This window comes from Phascolarctos cinereus, unplaced genomic scaffold (assembly GCF_003287225.1).
Source record: "Phascolarctos cinereus isolate Bilbo 61053 unplaced genomic scaffold, phaCin_HiC Scaffold_5;HRSCAF=322, whole genome shotgun sequence".
Classification (NCBI taxonomy): Eukaryota; Metazoa; Chordata; class Mammalia; order Diprotodontia; family Phascolarctidae; genus Phascolarctos; species Phascolarctos cinereus.
The window spans coordinates 412,041,460-412,060,422 of NW_027555958.1; the positions used below are offsets into that span (position 1 = coordinate 412,041,460).

The 18,963-nt window shown below is 40.0% G+C and overlaps 1 protein-coding gene across 1 annotated transcript in view; it reads right to left on the reverse strand.

The window, feature by feature from the left end:
- The window catches only part of PAPPA2 (pappalysin 2), a 235,783-nt gene extending 217,559 nt beyond the window's left edge, over nt 1–18,224 (reverse strand). Inside the window, exons 1-5 of the mRNA XM_078155787.1 lie at nt 18,220–18,224; nt 17,205–17,333; nt 13,920–14,011; nt 8,025–8,218; nt 5,213–5,344 (exon numbers count right to left, since the gene is read on the reverse strand). Of these exons, the coding sequence (XP_078011913.1) occupies nt 5,213–5,344; nt 8,025–8,218; nt 13,920–14,011; nt 17,205–17,333; nt 18,220–18,224 (552 nt within the window). The remainder of the gene's footprint in view (nt 1–5,212; nt 5,345–8,024; nt 8,219–13,919; nt 14,012–17,204; nt 17,334–18,219) is intronic.
- Nucleotides 18,225–18,963: the final 739 nt, after the last annotated feature.

The window sequence follows — 18,963 nt, forward strand, 5'->3', positions numbered from 1 at the left end:
CTGCATTCTACAATTCTAAGCTGGTCACTGATGTTTAATCATCCATCTCTCAGGGAACTCAGATATAAAACAGAGGTAAGAGTTTACAGAAGGTCTGAGACTTAACATTCCTCAAGAAAGATCAGGAAGCAGTCAAAGGAAATAGGGGAGCAAACAGGTAGTCAGAGCTATAGTCTACTACCATTGTACAAACCATGTGTTTTCTGTTACTAAGATATAATTCTCCATTCTGATGACCATATCTGTACAGGGGCATGAATTACATCACCTTTAGAATTCCTTCCAAATCAAAGATTATAAAGTAGTAAGGGCTGATATATCAGTAGGTCCAAGAAGGGTTTGGATTGCATATCTGATGCCAGGAGTCTGATGATAATTATAACAATAATGAAAATAGCTAACATTTACAAGTTTGTAAAGTATTTTACATGTGTTATTTGACTTGATCCTCTCAAGAACTTTGTGAGATAAGTGATAATATTCCCATTTTACAGATTAGAAAACTGAGGCTGATGAAGGTTTAAATAATTTGCTCAATATGTGTATGAGGCAGGATTGGAATTTGTGTCTTCCTAGCCCCAACTCCAATACTATCTACTGAGCCACATTGGGAAATCCCTTGGTGCCACTTTCAGGTACAGAAAAGATAGACAGAACTCTGACATATCCCAGGACGACTTTTCTTAAATTTAACAGAGGCCAAGGTCTCTATATCAGGCATATCTTCCTTCTACCTTTGAGAGGGAAAAGACCTAGTCTAAAAAAAACCTATATTTTGACGGCAGGGTTTAAGGGCTGTTTCTCTAGTCAGCAAATTGTATGGATCCTTGTCCCACCTGGTACCCCAGTCCTCTTGTCCTGCCCCTTTTTCTGGAATCCTTTCCATCTGGAGTCTTGAATGTGTGGAATCTTCCAACCTACTCGCTTTCAGTTTCTAAACTGATTGAACCCTCCCTACCTGTGACTTGAGAGGAAGAAAAAACAACCAGACCTGTTTGAGCAGGACTCCTCCCTTTCCTATGAAATGCCTGAGCTGCCCTGACCCTGGAAGTCCTCTGAAGCGTGGAATAAACATAAACCCTGGGGTACCTACCGGAACTGGTTGCAACCATGTGCCAAGTTCAAGGGGCAACCTTTCACAAAACCAACAGACAATCCTTCCTTCTGCCATGGCCTGAAAACCAATCATGGCTGAGGTCCCTTGGCAATGTCCAATGGTTTGGTCCCACCCTTTCCTTCCTCTGCTCTTTCCTGTCTGATTTTGGAGAGGCCACTCTCAACTTCAAGTGTGTGGGAGTTGAGAAATGAGCTGCCATAGTTTTGCAGGTATCAATTGTTTGAGGGGTGGACTCTACCCTTCACTCTTCCATTATTGTTCCAAGTTCCCACGGTTAGAAACCCTTCCCTTAAATGCATCCATTGATATGGCCTAATGTTTTCAGCATTGACGGATGTATTTCTTCTATAAAGTGCCTTTAAGTCTCAAAAAAGAGACTCTAACACTAGGTTAAAAGCTCCAGATACCAGCACAATTGAGTCTAGGGACCCTTCTTTGGAACTGCCATCACCCTAATTAAATGAACTGCCCCTGGCTTCTATACTGCTAGCTTCCCTGGTTCCTAACAGGTTAGAAAAACACCACCCCAGAATCTACTTTCTCCAGGGAAAAACAAAATTCATCATATATCCTCTTGGCATACTGTTGAACCAAGTGAGCCCTACAGAGTCTGTGAAAGAAATAGGTCCCAGTATTTTCCAAGATTGCAATGACCACACTGGCTTACTCCTTCTGAAAAGCCCTTCATCTCTTACTTGCACTAGGATAAAGCTCTCCTCACTATGCCACTGAAAATTGATATTTCCAAGTTTCCAACCACCATCATTCTCTTCTCTCTATTTTTTCCCTGAGTATGTAGTGGTTCATTAACATCTCTATTGACACAGGGTTCCCAGAATTAGCACTGGTGCAGTGGCTACCTCTCCCTCACTATTCTGTGCTAAGTTTGAACATTTCATGATCCTGCCCACTTATGACTAAGGACCTCTATGATTGGTCACTGAACTTCCCAGAATGCTGTCAGGAAAACTTTGGCCATGTTTCACCTCACTTCCTCCTCTCTAGCCATCTCCTTAACTTCCTCATTCCCCAGCCTTTCCAATCCAGTTCTAGAACCATGAAACATGATCGAATCAACTCTGCCACTGTTTCTGGACAGGATGTGTCAATCTATTCCCCTATGGTCCTACTTCCTGTTCCTATTTTTTTCTGTACCAAAGTATCTGTCCCTGACCACTATTTCTTTATATATGTTTTCCCCTCATCAGAGTGTAAGATTCTCAAGGGCAAGGACTATCTTTATTTCTGTATTTGTACCTCCAGTAGTTTAAGAACTTAATAAATGCCTTTTTCATTCAATTATGGAATGTTAGGGCTGGAAGGAATCTTAGAAATTAACTAGTCCTTATTTATTTATAGATAGGCAAACAGTTTCAAAGAGGTTAAGTACTTTGACCAAGGTCACACTACTCAAGGCAAAGCCAGGACCAAACTCAAATTTCCTGTGCAATTTTCTCTATACTAATCTACTTTGCTTATCAGCTCATTGTACACACCTGATTCCTGCACCACTCCAAAGGTTAGATGATATAGAGAAACATGTGAAAAAGACCAACAGTTACCTATCTTTTAGAAAAAGAAGAAATGATTATCCAAGTGTTTTCAAGGGGCAGAAACCAATGCTATCATGGATAAAGGGAAGGAAAGATTATTAAATACTTTAGGCATCAGGGATTCCCATCTTTCAAAGCACAATCAATTAAAACGTTATTGAACATCTATGTGCTGGAAGTTCATGCAGAGAACTTGGCTAGCTGCAAGAATGAGAAGAAACATTATTTAGGAGACTATAATTAGTTTGAGACTTTGTGCAGTACAAATCTCCAAGCAATCATCTGTCCATAATGTATCACTGATGTGGTAGCACGTGATATTTAAAATACCACATGTGTGTGGTTGTTTCTCTTGGGGTTGCTATCCATTCCAGTTTGAGTGAAACCATTCCAAATTTGAGATTCTTCTAGAGCTGCCACGAAAATAAACACGACCATGTTATTTTGTATATGTGGATATGTCGCTTGGTATTCCAATCAACAAGCATTTATTGTCTACTTCTCTAGCTACTTCCTTTGTGTCTGCTTGGCCTAGAATATTAGCATACTGAGAGCAGTATGGCTTTTACTCTACCATCTACTGCCTCAATATCCATTCACAGTATTTATGTAAGGGTGGCACAGCGGATAGAATGATGGGCCTAGAGTCAGGAAGACATCTTCCTGAGTTCAAATCTGGCTTCAAACACTTACTAGCTGGGTGATCCTAAGCAAGTCACTTAACCCTGTTTGCCTTACCTTTCTTATCTGTAAAAAGGAACTGGAGAAGGAAATGGCATACCATTCTGGTATCTTTGCCAAGAAAACTCCAGTTGGGGTTACAAAGAGTTGGACACACCTGAACAACAACAACAATAAATCACTAATAAGTTGGAATGCATCTAAAAAGAGTAACAGAGATAGTGAGAGGGCATGAAACAAAGTCATATGAGAAGATAGTGAAAGACTTAGTGACATTCAGCCCAGAGATGAGAAGACTCAGGGAGGACATGAAAGATATGAAGGCAGCTACATGGTGCAAGGGATAGAATGCTGGACTTAGAAAGACCTAAGTTTGACTCTTGCCTCAGATATTTGCTAGCTTATGACACCTTGGGTAAGTCACTTCATCTCTCTCAGCCTGAGCTTCCCTATCTGTAAAATAAAGATGCCTTCCTTCCCCAGGAAATTCATCATTTGAAAATCCCATTACATTGCAAGACTGAATCTGCCTGGTACTCACATCCCATCGGTACTCTCTGCCCTTCTGATTGGACCCTTTGATTGGAGGGCTTGGACCTGCAGGACCACTATTTAAAGAGAGAGCTCAGAATAAATTTTCTCCCCATTTCCCATCAGCCACATTGCTTTTGGACCTCTTTGGAATTCTCCATCATGGCCCCCCAGAGGGTCCCTAGTAGGAATGCAAAGAAAGGCAAAAATAGTCCCTGACCTCAAGATGCTCGCAGGTAAACACTAAGGTATATATACAAGGTGACCACAGAAGAGAAGGTGATTTAAGAGGGGAAGCCATGATCATCTGCTGGAGTGGAAGAGGGAGGAAAAGGCCTTCACTGAGCTGAGTCTTGAAGGAATACTACTTCATCTATGAAGCCAAATTCCCTCTGATCAGATATGATCTTTGCCTATCCTGAGCTTTCAAAATACTTTACTCGTATCTCTTCTAAGCACTTAAAATATTCTATTTTATGTTATAGTCACTTGTCTATATCTCACGTCGCCCCTCACAGACTGCAAGCTCTTTGAGGACAGGAGTCACATCTTATTTATTTCTGTATATGCCTAAAATACTGACTCTCACTTAGCAGGCACATAGTCAGGGGGATTTACAAAATTAATTGTTTTTAGATTAGACGGACATCTCACTCTAAGAAGAAACATCAGTACTTCTACAACTGCCCAAACCCATTTTATCACATTAAACCATATTTAAAAACACTTGGGAGAACATTTCATTGAAATCCTGTAGGGATGTCAATTGTCTACATTTTGAATTTTACGTTTCATTATTTCCTCCTAAGTATTAAGTATTATTATGGGTGTGTTCTGAAATGTTTTCTGCCAACCAGAAGTTTCATAGTGACCATTTCCCCCTACATAGGACCCCCTATATTCATTTCCATTAACCAGTGTTTCTCTACTGTCTGCATCCCCTTAGCAGTTTGGTGATTGAAATGACTTACCCTTTGTGACCAGGTTTCTGGGACCACCAGACCCAAGATTCTGATGTTTTTACTGATTCTAAACTTTTTTTTCTGATTTATTGATAAAGGTACTTAAGTCTGTTGGATATGCTACTCAGATAATTAATAACACAGAGAACAAGGGTTAGAGGCCTACTGAGTTCAAGAGCTTTACATGAAAGGAATTCCAGATCACCCATCCAATAAATCAGGAGAGATAAAGATGAGTTAAGAACCCAAACAGAGGTCAAGAAAAGGAAGGAAATTCCTGGCTCTGGACCATTCCAGAGAAAAACAGAGACATGCATAGGTATGTATGCATACCAACAGCCTAAACAAAAGACATGCAAGTCACTTACCTTGAGCCAGACCTTTTCATCCCTCTCTAGGTCTATCTCAGGCTGCTTTCTCTGTCCTTCACTAGTGATACAGGGAAACCAGCCAGCAAGAGAACGATCCTCTGGTGACTTGGGATGGTGGGATTTGCAAACCTGAAAAATAAAAATGAAAGAAAAGATTTCCAACTAAAAGTATACTATGTGAATCAGGGGACAAAGGAATACAATGCAATGCTATGCGATGCGATGTTCAGTAGCTTCTAAATCTTTCAGGCTATCAGTTTGAAACCAAAGTGGTAGTGAACCTATTAGCTTAAAAAATCAAAAACTCCCAGCCAGCTACGGAAAGGACCTCAGAAGGCATCTATTCCAATTCCTACAACAGTCTCAAAAAATTATTTTCTAGCCTCCTCTTGAAGGTCTTCTAGGACAAGGAACCAGGACAGAAAGTCACTTTTTTTTTTCTGAAACTGCCCATCTCACTTGAGGAGAACTCAAGGGTCAGCAAGTTATTTTTTCTTCTTTAATTTGTTCTGGAATCTTCATCCCTGCTACTTCCACCCACTGTTCCTAGTCCTGTCTCCTAGGACCAGACAGAGAATAAGTTTGATCCCCCCTCCCCAAGGCAACTCTTTGAGTGCTGAAGACTTCTTTCATATTCATTTCTGTCTCCCCTCTTGCTCCCATCTCTTGCTCTTTGGGTTCAATTCAGTTGCTTTCCAGTCATGTCAGACTCTTTGTGACCCCATTGGGGTTTTCTTGACAAAGATACTGAAGTGGTTTGCCATTTTCAGCTCATTTTGAAGATGAGGAAACTGAGGCAAACAGGGTTAAGTAACTTGCCCAGGGTCACACAGCCTACTGGCTATGTTTGAACTCGGAAAGAGAACTCTTCCTGACTCCAGTCCTGGCACTGTATCCACTGTGCCACCTAGCTGCCCCATTTTTTGGGTTAACCATTTCTAGTTTCTTTGACTGATTTCTGTATACTATTGCTTTGAATTCTGCCACCATCCTGGCTGTCCTTTGCCTGGAAATATGTTCCACTCTGTCAGTGTTTTTCATTTGCTTTGGTTTGGTTTTATTTGTCTTTCCATAAAATGTGGTAACAAGAATTGAAAGTAATACTCTGCCCAATTTCTGCCCTTTTGGATGGATAAGAGGGTGGGGCACTGCTGCTGCTGTGGCCCCCTCAGCAGGGGCCAGCCACTAGTGCCAGTTTGCCTTCAGTGGGATGTTCAATTTCTCTTCCATCTCCAAATCCTACTATGGACAGAGCATAACCATTTATCCACTATGCCAGACTGTAGCGGGCATCATGATGGTACTTCTGGTGCCTCTCTCTTAGGTTGTTAGGAGGTTCATGTGTATTTAGAGCACTCTGTAAACTGTAAAGCACTTTATAAATGCTAGTTATTATTACTCTGAGTATTTACTTTAATGTTATCCACCTACAAGAAGTTTCATAGGTACCATTTCCCCCTAGGCATATATACACATAAACCAAGGAAGCTAGGGGATAGAGCACTGGAACTGGAGTCAGGAAGACTGATTTCAAATCTAGCCTCAGACACTTACTAGCTGTATGAACCTGGGCAAGTCATTTTACTTCTGCCTGTTTCAGTTTCCTCATCTGTAAAATGGGAGATGGGGAGAATAATGCCACCCACCTCCCAGAGTTGCAATGAGGAGGAAAGGGAACAATATTTGGAAAGCACTATATAAATGCTAGCTAATACTACTACTATTCTTATCACCAGTTTCCATTCCTTCCCAAGAGGTAAACATAAGCTCTGCATGGCTAAAATGGAATCTATCCTTTTGTATTAAATGTTTCCTGGAGAAAGAGTAGTTTAGTAGAGAGGTGAGACAAAGGATTCATTCCCAGTCTGTTTTCCAGGCAGCATTATCACAGAAGCAACCACAGAATCTCATAGTTGGGACATCAGAGGCCATGTGTGCACATGCACATGCACACACACACACACACTATCTCCAACAAGTTGTCAAACAGCATCTGCTTAAAGACCTCTATTGAAAAGGAACTTACTACCTTGGGGCATTCCATTTCCAGATGGCTATAATTGTTAGGAAACATGGGGACTGAATCTGTCCCTTTGAAATATCTACCCATTGCTTCTGGTTCTGGCCTGCAAGATCAAGCATGACAAATCTAATTCCTCTTCCATGCACTAGCCCTTCAAATCCATTAAATTCTCTAAGCTCTTAAAAGGCTAAAGTGGATGATGAAGTCAATACAGGAATAGCCTGGCAACTCTCTTTCAAATCCTTTGCCCCAATAATTTGTCTTAGCAACTGAGAGAGTAGTGGTTTCATCTTTCCTAAGAATGGAGCCCAATTCAAATACAACAACTGCTTTGACGACTGAGTCTTCTAATGGTATATCCTTGCCTAGGCATCTGAAGTAAATCTTCTTTTTCTTAGCTCACAAACAGAGTTGACCTTACAAAGAAGGCATGTGATGATTTGAAAGGTCCCAAACATGGCCCTCTGTCACCAACTCTTTACCCATACTGGATGTTGGAATACTCCAGATTTCACTATTAGAGAATCATTCCTTTGGGCCTTACGATTTATTGACTTTCAAGAGCTAACTTTAAGATACAAATGACCTAAGCGAAGGACAGTGTCTTATCAATTAAGACTTTTTCAGAGATTATGATAGGTCATTAGAGAAGCTGATGCAGAATAGGCACATACAGGGATAGGCAGAACCAAGACTGGCAGGAGAAGGCAAATGGGTACAAAGGTACCAAAGGTAGACTTCAACTAATTTACCATTTACTTATTCTGGTCATAACACTTGACTTACCTTGGAAAGAGGTTCCCCAGTCACCAGGGAAACAGGGCACATCTTATTATCCTGATGAGATGTATAAGCCTGAGTGGCCCATTGATCCAAATATCCTTTGGGAGTATAGAGGCCACAGTCTAGGACGCTGTTCATCTTCTCAAAAGGCTCACATATCCCATCTCCCTCATAGATGTAGCACAGGCTTGGCTCTCCTGTAAAGATATTAGGTATTGGAAGCAGAGAAGGTCTGAGCACTTTCTAGGACAAACAGTTAGAAAATGGGTAACCAGTACCATAGAAAGGATCTACCTTGGTTTGATGCCACCCGTCACTTAAAAGGGATTTACAAGACTAGCTTTACAAAGGTTAGATGACAGAGGCATCTAAGTGGTGCAGTAGATAGAGTGTCAGATCTGCAATCAGGAAGACCTGTGTTCAAATCCTGTCTAGCTATGTGACTTAACCTCTGCCTCAGTTTTCTCAACTATAACATGGGCATAATGCCACTTATCTCCCAGGGTTGTTGAAAAGATAAAATGTGGTAATATTTGTAAAACATTTTGCAAATCTTAAAGTGCCACATAAATGTTAGCTACTGTTAGAAGTCCTGGACATGATTAACAAATTTCTGTTAAATTAAATTAATTTCACTCCACTAATTCGTCCTAGACACCCTACTTGCAAATTGATGATATCTATTTCTAGGCATGTCAAGTAGTTAAGCTTTCTTTGACTAGTTTGCTGAAACATGCAGTATAGAGCTTGAGTATCTACTTAGACATGCATTTTGTATAAATATGTGAAGCTATATCCCAAATGACCCAATCAACATGAGTTTACTGTTATAAATTCATTATAACCAAGGCCTACTCTAATATCCTAGAGTGCAGGTTAGCCTCGCCCTGTTGCCTAATTTAAGTCATTGTCTTTTTCTTGGGATCAATAGAAGCAAATAGAATCAAACCGCTTGTGAGAGACACCCAGAATTTTCAATAGAAGCTCCACTCATAAAAAAAAAAACGCATTAGATTGATTGTTCATTTGACTGCTTTTGGAACTTAAAGGGAAAAGAAGAAGGACAGAAAAAATAATTTAAAACAGCCTAACTGCTGTGAGTAGAGTCATTGTCCCATTGGTGATTACTTTTCCATCAGACTCCTGAAAATCTGCGAGTCTAGGAGATGTAACTCATAAACCCCACACACTGCTAATTTAGTCAAGTAACAGAAATGAGTCCTGATATTTAGGCAAAATATGTAACATACAATCCAGTGTTCAGAACAGTCCTGAGGGTAGGTGCTGTTATTAAACGTATCTTACAGAAGAGAAAATTAAGACTTAGAGAGGACAATTAATAATCATAATGATGGCTAGCATTTATATAGCACCTGCTATGTGGCAGGCGTTATGCTTAACACTTTATAAACATTTCATTTTATCCTCACAGCTCTTGGAGGTATAGTCTACTACTGTCCCCATTTTACATTAGAGGAAACTAAGGCAAACAGAGGTTCAAAGGACTCACCCAAGGTCACATAGCTAATAAATGCCCAAGGCTGCATTTGAACTCAGATCTTCCTGATTCCAGGCCCACAGTTCTATCCACTTCACATTTTAGCAGCCTCTAAGAGGAAGCTAAACTCTGAAACTCTCTGAAAGAATTAATCTCTTGCCCAAGGGTCACATAGTGAACCCAAATCTAAGTACAAATTTAGCACACCTCACTGCCTCAAGTACCTTCCTGTCTGCTTCCATATTTTATGCTAATGTTCAGTATTTTTCCATTGCTATTTTTAAGGGAACATAGATATATTTTCCTCAGCTAAGGAAAGTATTAAACATACACACACACACGCACACACATTCTCGCACTCATGCATGGCTTGTTTTCATCTTTTGTTTTTGAAAGATGAAGTATATATGTTCATTACAAAGATTTCTTTTTTTTCCTCTTTAATGGGGAGAGTTGTTGGGAAGGGGAGTTGTGAAAAGACTATTTAAAAAAGAGAAGAAAGGAGGATAAGGAGCATGTTTATACACACAAAGAAGAAACCAGAAGAAAGCCAGAAGGAAAACAGGCAAACAGGAAACTTAGAAAGTTATATGTTGAATTTATTCTTTTCATGACGGAAAAAAGCAAGCTAAAAATAAGAGCTTGTGCATGTAAAGTTCTCTGTCTCTGTTGAACTTTTTATATAGAAATATTCATTTTATTTGGTATTTAAGTTCAGAATAAAAGACAATAAAGACTTAAAATAAAGATGAAGTATGGCAAAGTGGATAGAGTGCTGGCCCAGAAGATCTGAGTTCAAATACCATATCTGACATACACTGGTTGTATGAACCTGATTTGTAATTTTTGAGGTGTCAACATACACACTGAAAATTTAACTATCAGCAGGTAGGAGTTAGCTCCAGGACAGCCCTGTGCAAAGAGGCTCTAACTCTGCCTTGGAGTACAGAACCAGTCAATTCCACCTTCAATATCCACAAGAGGACCAGGAAGGCAGACTAGGGACTCCCCTGGGGACTGGGGAATTTTCTCAATGTCATTTGTGCAGTGGATGGTGTGAGTACCCAAGGTGGAATCTGGGTCATAACGATTCTACATGGTCCAAGTGGGTAGAAGGGGAAAGACTGGAAGTTTGCACAGAAGTGGGAGACAATGAAGTGGAAGAATAATGCTACGTGGGAGATAGGCATTCCAACTGTTTCTCAAGGTAGGTGGGATTGGACCCATTACCCCACCCTCAGATTGGTTGATCATCTACCTATTCAGATCAAGCAATGACCCTTCAGGAAGCCAAAGCCCCCTTTTGGCAATGACTGCCTCAACCAATGAAATCATAAGTCCCCTGTGAACAAACCAAAACAATTTTTTTAAAAGTGCTAAGCTCAATTCATGTTATCTGCTAAAGGAGTAAAACTGCCATCAGGCCCCTTGAACTTTTCAGTGTCCTGGGGCAAAAATCTGATCACTTCACGCTAGTTCCAGCTCTATTTCACCATACTTGGTATGTTGAGATAGGACAAAATGGGACTGTGTTCTGGGTTCTGTTTAACATATTAGACTTGACTGTGAACTTTACTGTTTACTGTAACAAATAACTTTGAGAAGCTACAGAATGTGCTTCCCTGGAAGGCTTTAAACAATATTATTTAGTTCCAGTTATTCTTAGGTTTGGGGCACTAACCAACTGAAATATAATGAGTAAAATGTAAAGCTATACTCTTATGTTCAAAAATCAAAAGTTGGCTAAATGGTAAATGTAAGAAGATTACATAAAAAGACCTAATGAAAATCATCACCTAGGTGAATAATGTGGCATATGGCTGCTTTAGAAGTTGAGCAGATCCTAGGCTGAATGGATGGAAGTTTAACACTCAGAACCAGGGAAATGATGCTCCCTCTCTTCTCAGACTTAGCTTCTAGAGTGTTGAGTTCATTTCCAGCAGATAGGTTTAGGAGGGACATTGACAAATAATAGCCATCAATAGTTCAGATGTGTGACTTTCTCTAAGATGTACAAAGCAAATTCTTCACAAGAATTGAGTGGTTGGGGGCACTTGAGCATATGAAGACAAGGTCAAGGTGAGGGGACTCAAAACCATTGTATCTGAAGAATAGTTGAAAGACCTGTGTGTATGGGACGGGGTAGGAGGGAGGGGAAGGACTAGTTATCCAGAAGATAAGAAGACTTATGTCAAACATAATAGCTGTCTTCAAATACCCAAAGCACCATATAAGTATTAGTTATTATCTTTAATAATAATAATAATTTTTATTTGAAACAGGTTACATTTAATTTATGTAGCTCCAGAGGACAGAACAATGATAAAACAGTGGGAGTATAGGGAAGCCCACATCTGTTCTTTATAAGAACTTCCCCACATCTGAGCTGTTAAAAAATGGAATATATTGTCATTGGAAATGGTGACGTAAAATCCCTTTCAGTTCTAAATCTATGATCTTATAATCTCAGCTAGGTGGCACAGTGGATGGAGTCCCAGACCTGGAGTCAAGAAGACCCAAATGTAAATCCTGCTTCAGATACTTACTAGCTGTATGATCTTGGGCAAGTTACTTAGCCTCTGTTTGTTCACTTTCCTCATCTGTAAAATGGGGATAATTATAGCACCTACCTCCCAGGGTTATATTAGGAATAAAATAAGATATTTGTAAAGTTTTTTGCAAACCTTAAAATGCTATACAAGTTCTAGTTATTATACTTATTATTGTTCTCTTCCTCTCAGAAGTCTTGTTGATTTGATGTCTACATCCTATCCTGGATCATTCCCCTCCACTCATCCTCCAGCTCAGTCCTTGATCACCTTTCATCTAAACTACTGAAATAACACCCTATGCCTCTTTACCTTCATTCTCCTCTCTAAATCGTCTTCTACACAGCGGCTGAATTGATATTGCTAAAGCATAAGTCTGATTCCCCTGATCAAGAAGCTTCCTTCAGTGAACTTCTATTGTCCCTAAGATAAAATACAAAAATATGGTGCCAGCCTATCTTTCTAGACTTACTTATCATTATAAACTGATTTATTTACCAGTTGCTGCACAGGCACTTCATCTACATGCCTTTGCATATAGACTGTCCCCCACAACTAGAATGTTCTCCCTCCTTATCTCTATAACTTAGACTCTGCAGGTCCAGTAAAGGCTTAATTCATATGATTGTATTTTAGGATCATGGATTTAGATTTGGAGGGGAACTTCAAGGACATCTAATCCAATCCCATTCATTTGACAGATGAGGAAATAAGGCTCAGAGAAAGTAAGGGACTTGTAAGGACACTCAGGTAACCTGAAAGTGGCAAGGCTGTGATCAAAACCCAGGTTCTCTGACTCTGAATCCAGATCTCCTTCCAATGAGCCATTCTCACTGACATAATGTGCCATCTACTCAATGAGGCCTTTCCCCATCTGTCCAGTAATTAGTGTCTCCCGTCTCCAAATACTTGTATTCTCTTGGTATATGTTTTTTCATTTACTGATATGTGCACATATTGTTTTCCCTCACATGTGATATAAACTCAATAATAGCAGGGAATCTTCCATTTTTGTCTTCCTATTTTCAGTGCCTAGCTCAGTTCCTGGTTCATAGTAGTCACACAATAAATGTTTGTAGAAATGAATCGAACAGCCCAGATAACTACCTGGCAGGAATTCTGTAGAGAGAATTCCTGCACTAAATAGAAGGCTGGACTTACTGTTGTTCTTGTGTCAATTCAATCATGTCTGATTCTTCATGACCCATTTGGAGTGTTCTGGGCAAAGATACTGGAGTGGTTTGACATTTTCTTCCCCAGCTCATTTTACATATGAGGAACTGAGGCAAGCAGGGTTAAGTGACTCACCCATGATCACACAGCTGTATGACCTTGGGTAAGTCACTTAACCCTGTTTGCCTCAGTTCCTCACGTATAAAATGAGCTGGAGAAGGAACATACAGCTACTAAGCATCTGAGGTCAGATTTGAACTCAAGAAGATGAATCTTCCTGCCTCCAGGCCCAGCTCTCTATCCACTGTAGCGAACTTACTAGATGGCCTCCATATTCCTTTTTTAAGGTCTATATCTCTTTGAGCTAAGAACCCAAGCTTTTAGAGTAAGGAGACCATATCAAGCATATGTTCTGCACAACCCACAACAAATTGTGTCTAATGTCTATGAAGTAAATTAATGCTAAATGAAAATTATAGTCAAGCTTCCTTTCTAGTTTTAGGGATTTTGTCATACTCAAATACAATAATGCTGCCATAAGCAACATGGATGAACAGTTGTGTTCCTCCCCAGTGAATGCCTAAGTAATAGTAACAAGAATAAAAAAAAAAGATTCCTTTTCACTGACAAAAGCAAATAGATCCAAAAACAGCCCCAGGGAGAATGTTCTAGACTCACCAACACAGTTGAAGCCTTTTTCCTTCTCACATTTTCTAGAGCAGCCATCTCCATCAAGCAAATCTCCATCATCGCATTCTTCTCCCAGACTTCTAAGAGAAAAGGAGTGAGAAATGGTGGCTTTTCCTTTGGTCTTTGTGATAAAGCAAGTTAAAATATGGTGCGTGTCCTGTTATGGTAACTTTATCCAGTTCCGTAACTTAAAATTATGATCTCTGTATCTTAAAAGAGTTTGTAAAAATCAATAAAACTTCTATACACTTTTAAAATCTCTGATGTATTTAAATAAGCTAAGTAAGAATCAGGAGACCATAGTTGTCGCTTGTTCATTCCACTAGATTCTATGGCTTTGAGCAAGTCACTGGAACCATTTTGGCTTCCGTTTCCTCATCTGAAAGATCAGAAATTTGGACTGGTCACAAGGTCGCCTTCCAACTTGAACGTCTTCATTATCTATGCCATTTGAGCAAGGAGGGACTTCAGAGGTTTAGAGATTTAGGGCTAAATGGGACCTATGCAGTCACTTAGCCAAATCCCTTCATTTTTACATATGAGCAAGCTGAGGTCCAGACAGGTTAAATAGTTGGTCACACAGTTCATAGAAGCATAGAATTTGAGAGTTGTAAAGTAACTCAGTGGCAATCTAGGAAGGAATCCCTACTACAACATATCCAACAAGAAGGCATCTAGCCTGTGTTTGAAGACCTCCAAGGAAAGGGAACCCACCACCTCTTGAGGTAAGCCCATTGGACAGCTCTAATAATTAGGAAGTCTTTCTTGACATCAAAGTCAAATTTTCTTCTTTTCCACTTCCATCCAGTGCTTGTGGTTGTTCTCTCATGAGGCAGACAGGATGAGTCTAATCACTCCTCTATGTGACAGTTTTTCAAATACTGTATTCTCCCTTTGGTCTTTTCTTCCCCAGACTAAACATCTTCAAATGAGTCTCACGTGACATGGATCCAAGGTCCTTCAACATCTTTGTTGTCCTTCTCTGAATGTTCTCCAGTTTTTTGATGGAGTTCTAAACTATGATTTCAGAAGTGAAAACAACACTCCTAATAACAGCAGAGAATCTATGCAAAGAATCAGAAACCAAGGAGGTGATTTTCAAGTGAGGTGGAGCTGACCAAACTATGGTATATGCATTATACTGGATAGTATTTTGCTGTAAGGAACAATGAAAAGAACAGTTTCAGAGCAACTTGGGAAGACTTATATGACCTGATGTAAAGTGAAGTGAGCAGAACCATTTATACAATTACAACATTCTAGACAAATGCCCACAGTCAGAAGAAGGAGTAACATTCCAGGAACTACAAGGAAGTCAATGATATTGGATTGTCAAGTATGGGAATAGGGGAGGATAAGGAATAAAGGAGACTGGAAAGGTGAGTGGCAGAGGGAGGGAAGTTATAAAAGGCTGTGAATGCCAGAGGACTTTGGTGATAGGAAGCTAATGAAGTTGATTGAGTTGGGAGTTGATACAATAGATAATTATGTTTTAGGAAGATGACTGTCATAGCCCAGCAGAATATGGATTGCGATGGGAAGAGATTTGTGACAGTTCTGACTTAAATAACCACAGTTCTGAGTTTATTTGGCCCCTGAGATTTCCCAATACTTTATTGAACTTAATAATGCTTTGGAGGATACCACATGTAGTACTATGCTCTATTGATGGTCTGATCATGAGATTAGCAGAAGATAAATGCATGGAGAATTCAAAATTGTGCTTCTTTCGATTTAACTGGAATCCAAGGAGCAAATTTTTAAAAAGTGACATTGATATGCCACCTGATTAGGTGACTATATCAGTACTCTTGATGTTCTTTTCACACATCATAAGGAATATTCAAGCCATGATAGGCCAACCACTAAAAGAAAGCTAGAACTTTAAGCTTCTCTAAGGCTGTTGTTTCTGCCATTTTCCCCCACAAAAGGAAAATTATAATTGACTTCTCATTGCCCACTGAAAAATGTCCTTCTAGAGTGTTAGATGTTTTCCAGAAAGTTGCATTAGTTCCTGACTGTTTAGTCTGTGCAAGTGCATTACCATAAACATAAACCCTTGCTTGTGACTCTTGACACTTCACTACATAATGCTCGGAGTACAGAATGCTTCATGACTCTGAGGCACTGAATGTTTTCTAGTCAATAACAATGTTCTTTATAGAAGAAAAAGATACATAATTTGACAAAGACACCGTTGGTCCTTTGCCAAGATGTACTACAACTTCATGAATTGCTCTGATCACAAGGCTTTTGAAACACTCTCTTCCAAGGCTCTAAATATTTCACCATGTTTGCAATTCAAGACTCTTCTATTCAGCCCCTTATGATAACTCTTTTGGTCTTCCAAGCCCGAAAGGGAAATATTGAAAGCTCGTGCCGTGACTCATCTACCATTACAGAGCCCAGATATTGAGCCAATTCCACTGGGACATTTTATGGTAGAAGACATCCCTATGACCTTAGGAAATATCCTGGATAGGAAAGGAAGAACACTCATGATTCCTCCTTTCTGTTTTCACCTTTCTGGGAAGTCCAGCTTCCAGAACGTGTGATAAATGATCTGGTCTCTGTAATAACAATCACCACACCTTGGCCTCTAGGGGTAATCCCAAAACCCTGTTTCTCTAGGTCTGAGGATGGAAAAAGAAATCTTTACTCCTTCAATTTAACAAAGATAAGTTTGACATTCCAAAAGGAGCTTTATTAGGTAACTATGGGAGAACTAAAACAAAACAAAATACAATAACATAGAATCAAGAAGTTTACAAGAACAAATATTTCTATTTCTAAGGCAATGTGATGGTACACTCTCTTCCCCTGGGTTTCTCACTAGCTCTTAGGTAACTCAGCTAGTTAGTGGCCGAGCCAACCCTGGAACCTAGCTCGATGGTCTTTCTAATTTACTACCCTGCCAATTTGTTGGTTCTCAGGTCATGTTTAAGTAGCAGCTTACGATTCATCTTCTTCTCTCTCACTTAGGTGCCTCTTTGGGTCACTGACCAGTAACCACTTTTTTTCAAATAATGTGGAGTTACCACAAAGTAAGGAGCTCAGACCAACTACCAAACTCTAGAGGCGGGTGGACTGTGATTCCCATTAAAGATTCCTATTTAAGCTCTGGATTCTGGGAATCTATGATTGACTAAAAAGGTTGACATGTCTTACCCTACCCCAACTTCACATAATACATCAAAACCCAAACTAGGGGCTGAAAATCCTTTGCCGTGCAACCATCTTTGCGCATAAGTTCCTACTGGAAAAAGTACTCACTCTGTCACCTGCCCATCCCCACAGTAGGGGGTGCCATGGATATGGATCAGAGGAGGAGAGGCTTCTCCCAGTTCTGTGCCAGCTGCAGCTTGAATCTGGTATTGATATACCTGACCAGGAGTAACTTCCCTGTCAAAACCAAAGGGGAAACAGTGAAAGAAGGCTATGGGATAGTACAAAGAGACACGCTCTCCCCTTCTAGTTTCTCAGCCTGCACACCACTGTTACAGTTACCTTCATTAAACATGAGACTGATAATGGCTGCAAAGTTTCATTGGCTCCCCATTACCTACTGAATGAATCACTAGTTCTGCAGCTTGTTATTCATGGTTATGGCAATCAGGCCTGAACTTCTACTATTCTTTTAATGTACCCTTTGTTCCAACCAAATTGGACCAGAGCATCATTCCCCAAATATGCATTCTATCCCCCATGCCTGCCTTCTTCCTGCCTTTGGTCACACTGTTCTGTCTATTTGGAAAAAACCTTCCCCACTCCCATGTCTGTCTGAACAAATCTATCCACCCTTTCAAGCTAAAATCAAATCCAACCCTCTCCGTGAAGGTTTTTCCTGATTACCACCCCCCCCAGTCTCTAGAGGGAATTGATCTTTTCCTGCAATTAATCAACAAACATTAAAGGCTTCCTCTATGTCAAATACAATGCTAGGTGTTGGAGAAACAAATACAAAGAATGAAACGGTCTTTACTCTCAAGGTCTCCGATCACCCTTATAGTACTTTGTGTCTCTCTTCTGGTTCTTGTCATGTTTACTTACTACAACAAATATTATGGTTATTTGTGTACATGTCTTGTGTCTTCTACTAGAATTAAGCTCTTTAAAACCATGGACCGTGTCATTTATATTTATATTCTCCTCTACCCACTCCCTTCCAGACTATACCATATATACGTGGTGGGTAAAGAGTCAAGGTTAAATGATGAATGAATTGAATGCACTCTTGTCCTCTGCAAATGTTTTAGTATAGAGAAATGTTAAGAAGGCACATAACTACATCATAGCAATAGCTAGTGTGTATATAGTACTTTAGATAAAAAGATGATCTCCTTTTGTCCTCATAACAACTATGAGAGTATTATTACCTCCACTTTACAGATGAAGAAGCTGAGACTGAGAAAGGTTAAGCGACTTGCCAGGATCAAAGAGCTGGTAAACATCTAAGGCCAGTAAAGTTCTTCCGCATTCCAGTGTCAGTGGTCTATGCGCTGTACCACCCAGTTGATGATATGAAAAGGAACTGATTTGGGGGCATCTTAGAAGTAACCAGGATGATGGCAGCTATGGCACTTGGGATTAACTTTGGTTTTTCTTTGAATTTTTTTCTTCGTACTTCTTTGAAAAGGTCAAATAAACAACTTTTTTTTATTTCCAAGGCAAATAAAGTAAACAAGTATTTATTAATCGCTTGCTATGTGCCAAGTGCTTTGTTAAGCCTTGGGGATAGAAAGAAAGCCAAAAACAGTCCCTGCTCTCAGGGAACTCAATTCTAGTGGAAGAAACAACGTGTAAACCACTGTGCACATGCAAAATATTATTACTGTATAGGAAAATTGGAGATATCTTAGAGGAAACACCTAAGGAGCACAAGGAAAACTTCTTACAGTAGTGGTGTGTGGTATGGGGGGTGAGTAGCTATGATTTGAAGGAAGCAAGGGAAGCCAGGACATAGAGAGAAAGAGGGAGAGAATGCCAAGCACTGGGGGAGGGGGAAGTGAGTGGAAATGACCATAGCAGGGAG